This window comes from Macrotis lagotis, chromosome 3 (genome assembly GCF_037893015.1).
Source record: "Macrotis lagotis isolate mMagLag1 chromosome 3, bilby.v1.9.chrom.fasta, whole genome shotgun sequence".
NCBI lineage: Eukaryota > Metazoa > Chordata > Mammalia > Peramelemorphia > Peramelidae > Macrotis > Macrotis lagotis.
This window is the reverse complement of record NC_133660.1, coordinates 259,200,232-259,218,818: the sequence shown is the minus strand read 5'-3', so window position 1 is coordinate 259,218,818 and position 18,587 is coordinate 259,200,232. Positions and strand designations below refer to the sequence as shown.

At 37.0% G+C, this 18,587-nt stretch overlaps 1 protein-coding gene across 1 annotated transcript in view; it reads left to right on the top strand.

The window, feature by feature from the left end:
- Positions 1–16,710, top strand: part of APIP (APAF1 interacting protein) — a 29,429-nt gene extending 12,719 nt beyond the window's left edge. Inside the window, exons 2-7 of the mRNA XM_074230466.1 lie at positions 718–818; positions 7,390–7,438; positions 9,832–9,949; positions 10,904–11,039; positions 14,073–14,240; positions 16,448–16,710. Of these exons, the coding sequence (XP_074086567.1) occupies positions 718–818; positions 7,390–7,438; positions 9,832–9,949; positions 10,904–11,039; positions 14,073–14,240; positions 16,448–16,547 (672 nt within the window). The 3' untranslated portion in view covers positions 16,548–16,710. The remainder of the gene's footprint in view (positions 1–717; positions 819–7,389; positions 7,439–9,831; positions 9,950–10,903; positions 11,040–14,072; positions 14,241–16,447) is intronic.
- The last annotated feature ends 1,877 nt before the right edge of the window (positions 16,711–18,587 follow it).

The following is an 18,587-nucleotide window of genomic DNA, read 5'->3' as shown; positions in this document are numbered from 1 at the left end:
CATCCTATGCTACTTACTCTGCCCCATCCAAAACAAAAAAGTGAATGGGGGTTTAACAATCAATGAAGGACCTCCCCTTCTAGGAGGTGCCTGCTGCAGTCTGGTTATAGGTGGTATGCTAAGATGGGAGTGGTAATACAGTTAATGTCTATGGGTCCCTAGGTTATAGTGGCTTTGAAAGGCCAGTGCAAGTTGAGAGTTGTTGGAGTTGGGTTGCAGCCCATCTCCACCCATGTTGCTTGGTCATATACTCTTTAGGTTTAGGCTTTGGCCCCCAATTTGGAGACTACATGATTGAGAGACTAAGAGATGAACTTTCTGCTTCATAGGTTGGCACATAGAAACACATTTCATAGTTGGAAGGGACCTAAAAAACCACCTAGTGCAAGTATTCATTTTTTTTTGGTGGTTTTTCAAGCTCTCCCGTGATGGAGGAAAATGGAAAAAAGCTTAGTGTGTGGAGACTGTAAGCATGCTGCAAAGAAAGAAGGCTTTCAAGGAAACAGCCAAAGAGGGAAGGGGTTTCATAAATGAAGGCCTTATATCCACTTGAGCCTTCTGTTTTTCTCAAAAGCTAAAAAATTTTTCTTATAGACCACTTTAGCAAAGAAATATGCATCAGCAAGAAAACTGGAAAAGTATACATTATTTTCTAGATATTAAAATATGATGGAATGATTATAAAAAATAATTTCCCTCTCTCCCCCTTCTTTGAAGGACAAAGAACATCCAAGAAATCTGATTCCAGAGCTCTGCAAGCAGTTTTACCATTTGGGCTGGGTCACTGGCACTGGCGGAGGAATTAGCTTGAAGTATGGGTAAGTTATTCACTCCTTTATCTTTGAAATCCAGGCATGTACATATTCCATTAGGCTCCCACCAGCCTGGTTGAACCCATGCAATGGCCTTCCACAAAAGAAAGAAAGGATGCACAGACAACAGGAGCACCCCGTGTACAAGATGCTGAGGATACTAGTTTCAGATCCAGAACACCTCTGCCATCCTTACTCCTCACAGAGCTGAAAAACTTAATTTATCTATAGATAGTCAAAGAATGCCTCCTAGAGTCGAAGTGCTGTAGGAAACAGAATTAAGATAAATTTCCCTCCATGATGAAGACAAATTTGTTGAATTTCACATGTCTGAAATTTTAAGAATTCTTTGGTTGACACTTTAAGATAGTGAGTTTCCCGTCTTAAGTAGACAATGACAGGCTGGAGAATATTATACATGGATTTTGTGTCTCAGACTGAGGACTTGGATTGTTTCTCCAGTGGCTTCTGCCTCCATTTCTCTTCTCCAGGTGTCCGGGGTCTTCTTCCCCGGACTCCCGAGTGAGCTCCTCAGTGGGCACTGCTTCAGGCGTCCCTGGTTTTTCCCTCCCCCGGGGATCAGCGAGGAGGGACTCAGGCAGACACGTCTTCAGGAGGCATATGTTTTATTAGGTGCAGAGGGATTCCCGAATAGCTCAGGGCGCTGGATAATATAGGGAGTTATTTCCGGGCTGCCACCCCAATCCGCCCCGAGGGCAGAACCTACCACCCGATTGGAGCAATGGACACAGGCCAACCAGGCGAAGCCACTGCTCCCCTTAAGGAGCCGTGTCTTCTCTGGGTTGGTCTGACCTCACTCCCGGGGAGGTCCTATCCACCCAGGCGGTCAGGGCCGACCCCCGACATCCAGGTGCCTTGTTTTTCCCTACAGGTGCCAGGCTCTGTCTGCACTCCCCTTGCCTTCTGTCCTTACACAGTACCCCCACTGACCCCAGTGATTGGATGACTTCTTTATTGATCAAGTCAATGGCCTTTTCTGTCATTCTTCTTAACACTGACCACCCCTTCTTTTGGATGCACATCTTCCAAGGGACTTTGTCCAGTCATGGCTCTCTCCCTGCCATCTTTGCTTGAACGCTAACCACATCTCACCTCTCTTTTGCAGATGTGTCCAGTCTCCCTGACCCCTTGTGCCTTCCCCCGCCCCCCCCATCACTAACTGTTCATTGAAGCACTAAACTTGTTGTTTAATTGTCTCTCTGATGTACAAATGGGACTCAACCCAGGCTACATTCTGTAGTCCATGTTGGGTCATCATCCACATCGAGGGGGTTGTGACAGTATGGCAGGGACCAGTGTCCTGACTCACCAGTACTCTTCCATTATTAAATGGTATCCATTTGTTTCTGTAGAAGCTTTCAATTTTATGTAATCTTATGGTCCTTTCTAGAACTCTTCCCCCAACTGTAGCTGCAAAAGTTAGTTCTGTTTGTGTACCTTATTTATACTGTGTGTGCAGAGATCTGCTTTACATTTGCCCAACAGTGCATTCTTTTACTAAAATCCTTTGAATTCAGACTCTAAATTGTGGACAGTGATATTTTGGAAGAAATGCTCAGATACCCTAAGGGCCCCAGTAAAATGCTTAGGCAGGAAGGCTGTCTTCCTCTGCCAGGGAAATCCTCCCTGGTGTTAGCTCCCGGGTCTCCAGGTGCACAACCCCTGCTACAGGAGGTTTTTAGTGGGAACCCCTCTCACCTCCAGTTGAAAACCGTAGCCAGCCAGAGGTACCCCAGACTGCAGCGTTCCCCTAGTCCAGTGGTTAATGGTTGCACAGCTCCCTCTGTTGGTTGTAATAGGAAATGAATCTCTAAGTTGGCCATCCCTACATGCCCCTCCTAAAAGACAGCCAGCTCAGGGGGCACAGTGATGACATTTGGTGGCATTCGACATTAACTTTGCCATGAACCCCAAAGCTGTTGATTAATTTATCAATGTTTTTAATATGTATCATTTTCTTAGGCTATTGGTTCAAGTCCAGTCTTTTAAAATTTTGTGTTTGAAATAATTGAAACTAATCGAACATGGGGGTCATCATCAACCTTAATGGACTTGCTCATTCCATCAGTGCAACAGTCAGGCACAATTTTGGGATATCCGTGATGGATATACCTTTAATTGTAAAAAAAAAGTTACGGGGGGTGGCTAGGTGGCGAAGTGGATAAAGCACTGGCCCTGGAGTCAGGAGTACCTGGGTTCAAATCCAGTCTCAGACACTTAATTATTACCCTAGCTGTGTGGCCTTGGGCAAGCCACTTAACCCCGTTTGCCTTGCAAAAAAAAACCTAAAAAAAAGTTATCTTATTATGTAATTTTGCTATCTCTTATACTTTATTTTTTTTCCTTAAGGATATAATTTCTCTCTCATCACATTCAACTTAGTTCAGTGTATACCATGGAAGAAATGGAAAGACTAACAGACCATCTTCTGGGGGTGAGGAGTTAGATTAGGGGGAAAATTGTGAAATTCAAAATAAATATTTTTTTAAAAAGGAAACTAATCGAATAGCCTGGTAAGCACCATGCTGACAGACCAAGGCAGGCTTTGCATTTATCATATTATTTATTGACTTTTAAAATATAAAAATACTTCCCAAGGCATTTATTTCCTTCCTTTCATGCCTTCTAAGAAAAAGCTTAAGCTCTTTCCTACCATATGGTAACCATTGCAGCAGAACGTCCCAAGAGTGCCACCCCCAAGCCACAGACAAGTTGCTGTTGAGCAGGAGTTTCTGGGAGAGACTGAACAGTAAAGGAAGTACAAAGGAGCAGAGGGATCACATAAAAACCTCTTATTCACACTCTTATTCAACAGCCAGCCTGCCAAGGGCACATGGTTAGCCTTAGAATTTGAGAGCAAGAAGAAACCTTCCATTTGACTCCTCTTTACAAATCGGGAACCAGGCCCAGGAAAGAAAAGTGACTAGGGAAGCCTGGAAGGGGAGCCTGGATTCCAAACCATGTCTTTTATCTCCAGGTCTAATCATCTTTGTTTTACAGTGTACCCTCTTACAAAGTAAATAGTAGTTTACATTTTCACAGTGCCTTCCTGATATCATGCAAAGTTACCTGGAGATATAATTATTGAAATAATTATCTCAAACCATATGCTAGCTGGAACTAAACCAGTGACTGAGCTAATTTAGGAATGAAGAGGTTAAAAAACAGCTATTAAATGCTCAGAATACATGAAAAGAAAAAAATCTCTGAGTTTAAATGGATTATGACTTCAGATTTCTGTTACCCTCCTACTTTATTATGTAGTGTCGAGTCAGCACTAGAGAAGATAAATTGTGGAAAGTGATATTTAAGATTCAAAACTTTTTTTTTGTTTGTAGAAGCTTACTGCACAGAGGGAATACTCTAGTTTTGATGTTTTCCCCAACACATGGCTCCATCCAAAATTAAAATACTGTCATTTTGGTATTTTTTACAGTGTACTCATAGTGTGAAGTTGTTTTTAAAAACTAATTAACTTTCAATATCATAAAGCATAAAAATATAAAAATACATAGACAGCTTTCTATATGAGAATGTCAGATTTCATCTACTGAATAACTTTAATAAGCAGAACATACAAAGAATTTTTCATTACTTTGTGAGCTATTTACTCACAAATAACTTCATTCTTTGTGTATCTCCCTTAGCAAGGAAATATCTAGCACATGTTAGGTTATTATCCTAAAGATATAATTTTAGAATTACTTCCAAAGGATCAAGGTAATAGTATAAACAAAATAGACAAACAGGAGATAACTTTTGCAGTTACAGCTAGGGGAAGAGTTCTAGGTCAGAGAAGGGATAGAAAGAATCCTAAGATTGTATAAAATTGAAAGGCTTCTACACAAACAAAATCAATTTAGTAAATTAAGAGTGGAAATAGTTTACTTGGAAAAAAATAATATTTTCAACCACTTCCTCAGAAAAAGTCAGATATTTCAGATAAACTGAATTGATATGAATTATAAATAAATGACTCCCTTTTTTCTTTTTTGTACTTTGTTTTCCAAATACATATAAAGATAATGTTCAGCATTCATTTTTGTAAGATTTTGAATTCCAGATTTTTCTCCTCCCTCCCTGTCTTCCCCTCTCCCCAAGACAGCAAGTAATCTGATATAGGTTAAACATGAACAATCATGTTAAACATATTTCCATATTAGTCATGGAACAACTCACTTTCAAAGGATGAAATACAAGCTTTCAATAGCCATATGAAAAAATGGTCTTAATCACTAATAACAAGAGAAATTTTTTAAAAGAACACAATTCAGATTCATCTCACTCAAGAAATATTTAGCAACTGACTATCCAAGGAAAGAATATGTCCCCACTATACACTTTTTCATTTAATCTGCTTTATTAACATTTTCTCCATTACATTCTTAAGACTACCAACAAAACAATAGATCAAAACCCCTGATTTACATCATTTGCCAATTTCCATAGTAAAAGGGTTCATACCAATCATTCAACAATGATCGGTATGAGCCAGACCCCGCATACTTGTACCTCATCCCCATCAGATTGACAAAAATGACAAGAAATGACAGTTGTTAAATGTACCGTGAAAAAGGTGGTAGAGATGTACATCAGTCAACCCTTTTTGATAGGCAGTTTGGAGGTGTATCCTTTGACCTAGAATGCCTACTAGGCTCATGTGTCAAAGAGATTGAAGGAAAAGGAACCATATGTAAAAAAACATTTATAGACTAAGATTTAAGAGGGTACCCACTAATTATGGAATGAGTGAAAATTATGATGTACAAATGAAATATTATTGTACCTTAAGACTAGACCAAAAAAATGATTTTAGAGAATCCTGGGAAAATTTGTATGAACTGATACAGAATAAAGAGGGCAAAATCAAGAGAATTCTTTCTTTACACAGAAACATCAATAATTCAAAGAGAAATAATATGGAAAAATTTAAGAAGTCTGACAAAAGCAATGGTCAGTCACACTTATAGAGCCCTGACTGCTTCCTCACAGAGATGATGACCTTGGGGTTCAGAAAGACATGGATTTTCAGCCTTGATCATCTGTGGATTTATTTTGCTTAAGTTTTTTACAATATTTTTACAAGGACTTTTTGTTCTGAGAGAGAGAAGGAGAGAGAGCGAGAGAGAGAGAGAGAAGGGGGGGGAGAAAAGGAGTTTGTAGAGAAAAATGGAATGGAGAGGGAGGGTTTGGATAGGAGTTTGCAATAGAAAAGAAATCCCTTTGTGTCCGAGGATGTAGTGTTGGCAGGAAGCATAGAGCTCACTCTCCTCTCTTTACAGATGAGAAAATGGAGGTTCAGAAAAGGAAATTTCTTTGCCCAAAGTAATAAACCAAATAGGAACCCAAGCCTTTTGATGCTAGATTGAGTGATCTTTCTCTGACAACAGTGGTTCCAGAATTTTTGGATTTCTTAACTTTAAAAAAAATTAAAACATGCAAACACACCAATAGTAATGGTATTAAATATTTTTTAAACAATTTTATATTTTTGTATTACTGAACAGCTTCTGCGTTGGAAACTACACATGTGTGAAACCATGTCTATGTTTTGTTTACTTATGGATTTGCATTTTTCCTGGGGAAAAAAATCACGTGTTCCTTGTCCTACAGACAGCCAGTCAACAAGCATTTATGTGCTTGTGTTCGGGACAGCGCTAACAAAAAGCGTGGAAAATAGTCCCTGTCCTCACAGAGCCCCCTTTTAATAGGGTGACAACATGCAAACCATGGCCTAAATACAGGACTTCCACAGTGTCAACTGGTAGTAATCTCCAAGGAGGGACTCTGACCAGATGGGACCAGGAGAGCCTTTTGCAGGAGGGGTTGGAGCTGTGGAAGGCAGCCAGATATTAGGAACACCTGTATTTCTACAGAGGAACTTTTCAATTTGGCTTCATTAATGATTGAAGTGGCAGTCACAGGTAGCCCTGGTCACTTTTTCCAGGTATCCGTGACACAGAACAAGTGTTCTTCCATCCAAAACGTGACTTTTTTTTCCTAGAAAATGTTCTCACTCCTCCAGGAAGAAGCAGGAAATGGAGCTGTAGTTGGGCAAACCCTTCACTAGAGGTCTCTGCACTTCATGTTTTTACACTTTGGGACCTTCTCCAAACTAAATGAACAGAAACATACTAGATTGTGTGAAATCTAGTTACTGCTAAAGAGTGTGTATGAGTTTGAACTGTGGGATTTAGACTACCTTTTAAAAACCTAAGCAAAAATATTCACACATGTACAGACACAGCCCTGGAAATACACAAAATGAGAACACATTTATTTAACATTTGAAAGTAAAGGGGCTTTTCTCACAATTCATACATGTTTAAACACAAGTACATAAGATTGGCCCAACTACAATGTTGAGGTTATAAAATGAATTATTATTTCTTCTTCAAAATAGTTTATTTAGCATTTCAAGTAATTATATACCAAAGTGTTTTATATAGAGTTTCAAGCTATAAAGAACAATAAAGGTCAAGATAATAAAAAGATAAACTTCCTATACTCAAAAGAAAAAATGTGGTTGCATGTATATTTCTGGTTTATATTACAGCAATGAAATCTACATTGCTCCATCAGGAGTGCAAAAAGAACGAATTCAGGTAAGATAAAAGAATACTACTTACCTCAAATTTCTTCCCTTTTTGCTAAAAAACAGTTGTTTTTCAAAATAATCAATGGAGGTATTATTTTAAAACAAAGAACTTACCTTGTAACATAAAAGATCTGTGGATCTTTCAGTGTAGGTACTTGCTTTAACCAGCATAGGTTAAAAATCCCTGAACAATTTGGTAAATGATCTTTGAGAGTTGCTTTAGCCAAAAAATTCTTCCCCATGACCTCTGGGGATGATCCTCTCTAAACCTTGCCTGGTCTTCAGAGAGATTTCTGACACCAAAGCAATGTCCAAAGCTTTTCTTTTTCTAGTTCTGTGACTTAACTTTTAAGAAGCCCCCTCATGGTACTAAGTCCTGACTTTGCCACTAGACTTCCGTTTGTTCTTGAGAATGAGGGATCTGTATAGCAAACCTCTAGAAGCAAAGAAGATTGCTATTGATTAAGCAATGGCTAAACAAATTTTGGTCTGTTTGGAGCACAGTATATCTCTTTCACAAAAGTGACAGATAGGAAGAATTCAGGAAAGCATGGAAAGATCTGAAAGAACTGATGCAGAGTACAGTGGGCAGAACAAGGAAAACAAACATACATAGTAATTACAACAGGGTAAATATAAAGAAAACAAAACAAAACTAATAGTTGTTTAATTATTATAATGTCCCAGGATAAGAAGTGTAAACATATGCTTCTTCCTCCTTTACAGGGAGGGGACAGGCTGAACACCTTTTCTTTTCCCCATTTTAAGGGGAAATGGTTTGCTTTGGTTGGAGGGGAGTGGGAGAAGAGGCAATAGTTTCCAGTAAAAATAAAATTGAAAGAGCATATAATAGATTAGCAATTGTCTTAATAATTGGGGGTAGAAGGGGTATACAAGACTAGAGTCTCTGTTGAATTTTTTAAATATGTAATAAATGCCATTACTTGCATATAAAGTTACTAGTCAGTGTCTATTTTGCAAAATGTTTAAGAAATATGATTTATTAAACTTTAATGGGAAATGGGAGTGGGAAATTACCTTTGGAACAGAAACAACAAATAATAAAATGAGAAGGTTTCTCTAATTGATTTCTAGGGCTCCTTGCAGGTATTTGAGTCTTTGCCTAAAAAAATTTAAAGTAGATATATTGAGCAATTTGGCTAGCTAATTTTGTACTGTGTGGTGGTATGTTTTATATTTCATTACTCTTTTGAAACTTTTTCCTTCCTTAATGAACTAAAGGAAAGGTCTTGTTTCGAAATCAGAATAATGATAGATCGATGAGTTTACATCTTTGCAGCACTGAATAATGCCATTTTCAGCAATCTAAGAAGTGTTTTCTCAAATGACCTGAACTATCTAAGACCATTGTTGAAGTCCATTATACCTCCTCCAGTTAGCCCATTGATAATTGGCTGATACTTAAAAATAGCAATGAGTAAATAAAACCTGTAAGCCTTTCTTCTGATTTCTTTGTAGAAGACATTTCCATAATTAGAGGAATTGGTGTGGATGTTTAAAAAGATGATTCGATCCTAATGATCAAGAAATAAAAGCTAAACTCTGGATGTAAAAATGAAGAATACATATATCAGCACTTAACAGGCATAAATTCTCTGTCACATAGTAGTAGACCAATCCACATGTACATACATGTTCACTCATCCCCAGGTCTCAATGTAGGATCAGTTCTTGACCATCCTAAAGCAAAAGTAAGAAAAGAAACTCTTTCATCAAGAGACACTTGTAGTTGTCCTGAGAAGTCCTTATGAAAACACATGGTCCTGATAGGTCAGAGCTTCAAAAATAATTCTTTAGGTAAAGTATGCTTTACTTAAGTATTTTCACTTCATTGTAAGATGGCCAGTTTTCGAGTTCTAGTTCTTTCAATTCTTGTTGAAATGGAATAAGAAAACAGAATGTTTGATTGTTTTCCTTGGATTTTAAAAATAGGAATTTATAACACATTCACTTGAGATTATTGACTCCTCTATGCAGTCTCTGTATATTTAGGATCATAAATCTCAAGCTAGATTTCAGAATCTGTCATTTATCTTTGTCTCTATCTTTAGATAATCAGTATGACTTAATAATTTGTGTGAAATAGATTGAAATTTTGAAAAGTCAGCTTTACTTCATTTTAAGTAGAGATTTCCTAGTATTGATTTTTTTATTCATCATTGTTCAAATAGAGAATCATTGATAAGAGTAGATTTGAGGTTAAACCTATAGACTCTGGCTTGGAGAGTTGGATGATTTTTAGGAGTTAAATTTGATGAAAACAGAAGCATGATTATTATTATATTTGCCTTTGAAACATGTTGTTATTACTTTCATTTATAACAGAAATATTCCCCCATAACAACAAAAATTTGAGTTGTTTTTTTTTCCTTCCAATAGCCTGAAGACATGTTTGTTTGTGACATAAACGAACAGGACATCAGTGGACCTCCTCCATACAAGAATCTAAAGAAAAGCCAGTGTACACCTCTCTTTATGAATGCTTACACTATGAGAGGTATGCAGAAAATGCTTAGGCTCAAAGAATAATTGATCTGTAATTTAGACTTTAGGTGTGAAGTCATACATGTCTTATGAATTTAATCTCCATACCTTTTATATGCAAAATCTTAGACCCAAATGATCCCCTGAGCTGACTATTCTAGGGAGCAATAATTTCATCTGGAAATTTAATCGATGTTCATCTCCTTCTTTGAGGAGATCATAACCAGAGGCTTTCATAAATGAGAACCAAGCTTCGAGTCCATTGGTGACCATGAAATTTTGCAGGTTTTAGGCTTGGGACTTAAAATCAAATGTCAGATTTTGCTTATTATAAATTTCTCTGGACATGAGCCCTGAGAAGGCTCAACCTAGAGGATAATTTGAAAATGCAGGTTTAGAACTAGAGCACTTTTCTAACCCAAATGATAGTTATCCATGGCATGGTTTAGTACAATAGTTGTGTGATATAAAGGATATGTTTCTGTTGGCTGTTTTCAGGCAACATTATTGCCTATTGTTTATTTTTATGCTTAGGAACAGCGATTAGAACAGCACCAAAAATATGACTGGATATAGTCATCAGCTGTTGAACTAACAACTATTGTGTTAAAGTAAAGGAAGTGAATTGTTTCTGGTTAAGGCCTCCACAACTTTAATCTCCTTTCCCAGACCATTTATGGTCTATCATAGTAAGTCTTCAAGAAATTTCAATCAATCCTTCTCTGTTTCAGTATAGTGGCTTTTCTAGCAAACAGCTTTATTGGAGCAATTATTTGGTAAGATAAAAATTTTTCATTCATCATTCAGTGTGAAGAAAATTGATTTTTAATCTTTCTTCTCCAACCCATGCCCTCAGCATTTATTAGGCTGGGAGAAAAAAAAAACCTAACTATAAAAATTGATGGTTGTATAGAATATAATTTTTGAAATATTACTTTTAACTAAAAATCTTTTATTTTACTCTAAGGAGCAGGAGCAGTGATCCATACTCATTCCAAGGCTGCTGTGATGGCCACCCTTCTCTTTCCAGGACGGGAGTTTAAAATTACACATCAGGAGATGATCAAAGGAATCAGGAAATGCACCTCTGGAGGGTGTTACAGGTATCACATCTTCCAGTTTAGATTGCATATTTCTTCTTCAACTTGAGAAGCCAAATACTTGTCATTTGTAAGTTTCACACACAGCATCTTTGACCCAGAAGACACTTTTAATGTCCTGTAAGTCCTTAAGACTTTTTTTTTAATATCAAAAGACAAGGCTGAGGAAGCCTAGGTAACATTCTCAGAAGGTTTGTTGCCTACATTTATAATTGAAGAAATGCACAGAGTTAAAGGTTAATGAAATTAAATGTTTAATTTTTTTCCCCACCCAAGTTCACAAACCCCTTGGAATCTATCCACAGTCCCCAGGGTGGTTATGGGATAGGGTAGAAGATAGACTATGAATCTCAGTTAAACACCTGAACTCATACAATTCCCTCATTGTATAGATTAGGAAAAACTAAAAGAAATGTCTTGTGTCTGGTCACATAGTGGGTTGTAGATTAGGTAGAACTCAAACCCTATCTCATTTTATTCAATGCAAGATATTTTAAAATTAGATTATAGCATTTTCATTTGTTAAAACACTTTAGTGCCTGTGTTCAAATATATGCCATTTATCAAATGCCTAAAGAAAAATCCTCAGTGAAGCTAAGTCAAATGACGGTTTCTTTCCATAGAATAAGCTAATGTTTCAAAAGCTCCTGTTTGTGAAATCATTTATAAAATCATATATGTTTAAATCCCTGAAAACTTCAAGGTCATCTAGCCCAGCCTCCTCATTTTACAAATGAGGAACCTGAAGCTCAGGGATTTGTCAGAAATCACAAAGGTCATGGGAAGTAGCAGTGCCAGGACCCCATCTTAGATACGCTTACTCCAGATGCAGTCATTTTCTCAGGAGAGGTTGCCTTAATAAGTTAGGTAGATATTTCAGTGTTTACATAATGATGTTTCTAAGATCTGTGACTTGACTGGGGTGGGCATGCCCTCCAGAGAACTTCTGCCCACATTTTAACTAGGGGACAGGAGTTCATCCTTTGTCTATTGATTAGCCTTTCTGACCGAGGATGACAGACACATGGTCCAGAACAGAACTTTAACATTTGTTAAGGTTTGTTGTGCTGACACTTGTATTCTGTTGACATAATCTTTCTAAAAGAAAAACACCAATGAAGCTGTCCTTGCAGATAAGCTTAGGCCTCACACTAGATTCCTTTTCTCCCCTTCCCCCTAAAAAAGGTGCAGAATATCAGCACCTTTCCTACTACTTGATGCATCCAATCTCGTTGAACCTCGGTCATGGTGGGACACATACCCAATGCCAGTGCTCAGTTGCAAACTGGCCATTGCATGGTAAATTATTGCTAATGCCTTTTCAAAAGTAATTTCTTTATACCAAAGATCCTTGGAAACTATCCTGACTTGGCTGGTAGAGCTCTAGTGAGTTATAAATTCACACAACAAATTGTGAGCCCTAAGACCTCATGCATGCTGCCCTTTGCAGTTGGGTGACATTGGTTGGAGTGAAAGATGCCTGAGCTCAGCTTGTGAAAACTTGTGGGGGGACCCTGGCTCTTCTGCTGAGGATAAGCAAGCTGGAACAGGGACTCTTGTCACCATCCATTTTACTGATAAGCTACTGGAGAGTGCTGGCCCCTTCCTGTGAGCAGCAGAGGCAAAGAAAGATTACTGGAACAGGCATGCCATTCTCCCACATGTTCCTTCTCTCTCTCTCTCTCTCTCTCTCTCTCTCTCTCTCTCTCTCTTTTTCTCCTCTCCCTGTCTATCTCTTTGTCTCTGAGTCTGTCCTCTCTCTCCCACTTTCTTTCAATATGTTTGTCTGTGTCTGTGCGTATGTATATATACATATATATATATTTTTTGTGAAGCAGCAAAAAAATCCAATTCTTAAATCAGAGAATGACCTGGATTACCTACCAGCCTCCATAGTGCCATTCTATAACTAACTTCATTTTTTTTAATTTGAAGAGGTGTATGTATTCAAAGCTATTTTATTAGGGTATGTTTTTTTGAAAGTCTATACCATTGTTGAAATTGCAGAGATAATATTCTCCTTATGACATCATCTTCATCAAAGAAATTTTGATTAACACAGGGTATCTATTTCAGAATGGTTATGTGAAAGGACTTTTTAACCCTAAAGCATGATATAAATTTGAGATAGTATAAGATTTAGAAATAGCCAAGGTATTTGAGCATTTTATTCTTGCTTAGATATTTTAAGTGAGGTACTTCCCTGACCTCCAGGGATCCTGAAAGGGCAAGATATATGTGCTTTCACATGAAACGATGATTGATAAAGCAGTAAATGTAATTGGGGAGAAATAAAAAAGAAGGGGAGAGAGACCCAGTGATAAGGCTAAGGGAGGGGCAGCTAAGTGGTGCAGTGGATAAAGCACTGGCCTTGGAGTCAGGAGTACCTGGGTTCAAAACCGGTCTCAGACACTTAATAATTACCTAGCTGTGTGGCCTTGGGCAAGCCACTTAACCCCATTGCCTTGCAAAAAAAACCTTAAAAAAAATAAATAAAATAAAAAAATAAATAAAGATAAGGCTAAGGGACCCAAAGAGTCACACAAATGAGAACCCAAATGAGATGACAAAGAGTGGTACAAGAAGGGAAACAACTCAATAAAAATGGGAAAGTTTAACCCTGCATGCATTCATTTTTTATTTCATTAAATAAGTTGTTCCATCTCTAATCCTCTCTGTGATTCAGATCTTCAGATTTATTATTTCCTGTCTTCATTTTAAAATATCGTGTTCATCAGTGCTTCAAGGAAAGTACTTGTATGATCTTGACGATTTCTTTGTTGGGTTGTGGAACACCTACAAGTTTGTGAAACTTAATATTAGACATTGCCAAAATCTGAAGCCCAGTTTGGTACAGATGTTTGTGCAAAATCTACAGAATAACTTGTAACATTTTGCTTATAGAGAGTTTGGCAATGGCTCTCCAGTGATGAAGACTTATTATCTCTCTGACTAAAACAACTTGGGAAGTAATATTAGAATTTTTCTTAGAGTGTATAACTTGTTTAAACTGAGGAAAAAGTTTTCTTCTTGTAGATATGATGATATGTTGATAGTCCCTATTATCGAGAATACACCAGAGGAAAAGGACCTCAAAGAACGAATGGCTCGAGCAATGAATGAATACCCTGATTCTTGTGCTGTATTAGTCCGGCGTCATGGAGTATATGTCTGGGGAGAAACATGGGAGAAAGCTAAAACCATGTGAGTACAAATCAAAAACAATTTGGGGAACTCATCAAGTAAAATATTTATATATGTTTATATATATATATATATATATATATATATATATATATATATATATATGCATATATATAAAATTCAAAAAAGAAAAACAAATGTTTTATATTCATGCCTAAGGTAGATTCTCAGTCCATCTATAGAACACTTAAATTTGGTTGCTTAAGCAACCTAGGCCAGGGTAATAACATCAGCCATTCTTCTATGCTTAGTCATTCATTTCTGGGATAGATCTTTTTCTTGTTGGTCATGTGCCTAGTGTTTAGGATTATATCAGTTAATTTATCTTTGAGATGTCTTTAATTCAAAATTCAAACTTACTAATAATCAAAAAGACTTCAAGAAAAGATTAATGAGAGCTTATGTTAAAATAGCATTTTATATATCACAGCATATGTGGATAATGAATTTCATGTACAATATTTTAAGTAATAATTGATTATTCTTAAAGTTATTAATCAAAAATTACCAGATTTGCCACAATTATTCTGAAAACAGTAGCAAAAACAAAGTATTTGGAAGATAACATTTGTCTTTTCTTGTCAAAAATACCTCATATGGACTTGTTTACTTTTTTCAAAAAAAAGTTGAAAACTATATTTTCTTTAATACTTTTAAGGATCTGTAATTTCATTAGTATACAGGTCCTCTTTCCATCGATGAACGGATAGAAATTTCTTTTCATCTTAATAGAGGATCCTTATCAGTTGCTATAGTCTCAAATCTGCTTAGACCAATGACTAACTTTGTGATGATTTTCTCAAGACTTAGTCTGATCTTCAGATGATGAGGTTAATGTCATCATCATTGCTTTACTGAAACTTTTTCTAAGGTCACTTTAGATCTTGGTAGTACCTACCAAAGCTTAAGTTCCTTCAGGTACCCTTCCTTGTCATAATGAAACAGCATGAAAGAAAGTAAAAACTTCCCTCAAAAAATAATTCTGAAAAATTTGAAATAATATGAATATTTTATATTTTTCATATATATATAATTTTACTATATTTTGAAGCCATGGAAAGCTTTTTTGTGGTTTTTGTTTTGTTGTTTTAGAGGTAAGGAATATTTTATTTTAAAAGTCAGAATGGGGGCAGCTAGGTGGCACAGTGGATAGAGCACTGGCCCTGGAGTCAGGAGTACCTGAGTTCAAATCCAGTCTCAAACACTTAATAATTACCTAGCTGTGTGGCCTTGGGCAAGCCACTTAAGCCTTGCAGAAAAAAAAAAAAAAACTTAAAAGTCAGAATGGTTAAGTATATAAGTATTGAGTAAAATGGAAACAAAGTGAATTTCAAACATTCTTCCTCATATCTCTGAACCCTGATTGGCCTCCTTACTGAAAGGAATTGGAAAGCAGAGAAGTACAGTGGGAGTGGATTAGAAAGAAATTTTGTAAAACAAGTCAAGGAAAGGAGAACTCCTATCTGAACTTGTTTAAATCTGTATTCCTTCTGCCATATTTCTGGTCCATATATACATCATACCTGTAGGTTTTTGTCAGTTCTTTGAAGCTCCCATTCCCTATTCATTCTCTGTCCTGCAATTGTTCCATAATCCTAACCCTCTTCATACTTCCTCATCTTGTGCCATTGTTGTCCATGCCTTTCCATGAATCCATCAAGGATCCATCTAGAGAGAGAGGAAGAGGGCCTCTCTCTGACCCTGCTTAAACATCCCATTGAAATAGCATGGCAGTAAGCTTGGTTCTTGGGCTCTGCCAATAGAGTACAATCTCTAGCAAGTCCTGCCAAACTCACAACATTTCAGGTATGGCTTCAACAACAGACTTTGCCCTAAGCTGAGACATTGAACTCAAGGCCTTCTATATGCTACAAAACTCCCAAGTGCATCCTGAATCAGTTTAAATAGAATTGGGAAATGTTTAATGAAGCAAGCAAAAAAAATAATACAACATGGATAATGTTAATTTATGGTTTCATAAAGTCATTATGCTGACCATGGGTATCTGTTTCTATTTGAGTTTGTCTCTCCTGCTTTAGAGCACCATTCTAATGACATGTGGAGAAGGGATCACCGGAATGGGGGCCTCCTGTTTCACATGTGGGGACCACATTCTGCCCATTGATCAAAGAAAAAGATGTATAACAAAACAAGTACAGTTTCTCCATATCCCTCAAGCTCCATCTTTCCATTTCCTTCTTTTACAGGTGTGAATGTTATGACTATTTGTTCGATATTGCAGTATCAATGAAGAAGGTAGGGCTGGACCCAACCCAGTGTCCAGTCAGAGAAAATGGGATTTTCTGATCAGGATTTAATTTTATAATGATTAATCTGAAATCTATATCATGAATTCAAGAAGAGAGACTATGCCAGTCTTGTAAATTTACTGCAAATCAAAGCAGGTATATTTTGTTATTAATATGTCATCAAATACTACTCATAAAGTACGAATTTGTTCTTAATTTAATTCAGCAAGTGTTGATTATTTCTTTATATAATGTTTTACTATAACATGCAACATAGCTGCAAGAAAGATATTTGTGGGCCCTTTTCGCCTCTTTGTCAACCTCACACCCTTCAAACAAACCCTCGATGACCTGCATGGACTAGTCACATTTATTGATAGGGATTTCTTTCTCATAAAAATAGTAACAGAAACTGGTAAAGTTTTTGTTTTTCTTGTTTTTACTATTTATTTGCCATTTAATTATGGAAGAATTTTTTTTTCATGTAGAATGATGATGCTATTACTATTCTTATCATTATTGCCTTGCCATAGGAAGTCCACAGCTCTCCTTGGTTTTTATGGAATGGAAGTTAATGAACTATTCATAAATGCCAACTCTTCTAGACAAACTCTCCCCTACCTACACACACACACACACACACACACACACACACACACACACACACATCCCTCTGAAGTGGTGCTGTATCCTTCCCTTCCAGTTGTTAGGTGGTTGTTGTTGTTGAGAGCTGAATGGTTTATGAATGTTTCATTTCATTATTATCCTGAGCCTTGAATCACTGGACCAGCCTGAGACAGGTCTAGTCCACAGCAGCAGGATACTGATGAATCACCAGCGGGTCATCTCCACTGTACTCTGTGACCTCAGATGCTTATTATCACCCAGGACCTTTGCTGATGTATATCTATATACATATGGGGGGGGGGAGGGACAAAATATGAGAGAAAAGAATGAGAAGAGAAGGTCCTGTCTTCCTTTACCTATGTTAATACATCAGAGAGATACCCAGAGCATCTTCACCTACCCTTTTAATGTATTGGGTTTTTTCTTCTCCTTTCCTTCTTCTCTAGTTTCTGTGTGTGTGTGTGGGGGGGGGGGGGGTGATTATATATGAAGGATTAAACAGATAAGAGTCCTATATGAGTCAAATTTTTTTCCTTGACATTCCATTCACACCCCAAATTGGATAAGGGATTAACATTTTAGTTGAAGGGTGTGTCAATTTCTTGGTGAGATAATGTTTTGTTTCTCAACTGCAATAGATTCTAGAGCCTTTGGGCCCTACCCACCTCCTTTTTATGAGGAAAGAGCTCAAAGAATATAGGTCTCATTAATTTATTACACCTGGATTGAAGTCTTACAAGTTTCTTGGGTTAGTGCTCTTGTGGAAACCAGAGCATAGGTAACATAATTTCGTCTCTTTTAGATGCTCTTTTAAAATTTGCCTATCCCTAATCTTGAAACAAGTATTAATTCCTACACTAGTATTTTTCTGGTATTAATGTTTTGGGGTGCTTACATTTCTTTTACTTTTTTTATCTTTGGAATAGAATAGTAGGCCAGAAGCTTCTTGAGAGCAAGAACTATTTTTTGACTTTTTAAACCCAGCACCTAAACAATGCTTTTTCTATATTAGGAGCTTAATAGTTGCTGAGTTAAAATATATATTGTACTAGAGATTTTCCCCTCTTTGATATCAGTCTTTCCTTCATTTCAGTCTTAATCGGCATAGAAGCTGTTTCATTTTACTAAAGTAACATCTTTGATCATAGTCTAAAATTACTAGCCCTTACTCTAGAATCAGGAGGCCTAGATTCCAGATTTTGGTTTCAACAGTCAGTAAATATTGGTTACCTGTGCCAAACACTTCACTAGGTAAAAGAAATGCAGAGAAGGGCAAAAAATTAGTCCTTGGCTTTAAGACAAATAAGAGAGTCAACAGGCAGATAGATATGTACAAACAACAAAGGGAAGTCAATAGAATGAAGGGGAATTGGGAAAGGCAATAAGAGGTGACATTTTTAATAGGGACTTGAAAGAAGCCAGGAAACAAAAAGGAGAAAGGGGCCAGTGAAAATACCCAAAAGTGTCTTGT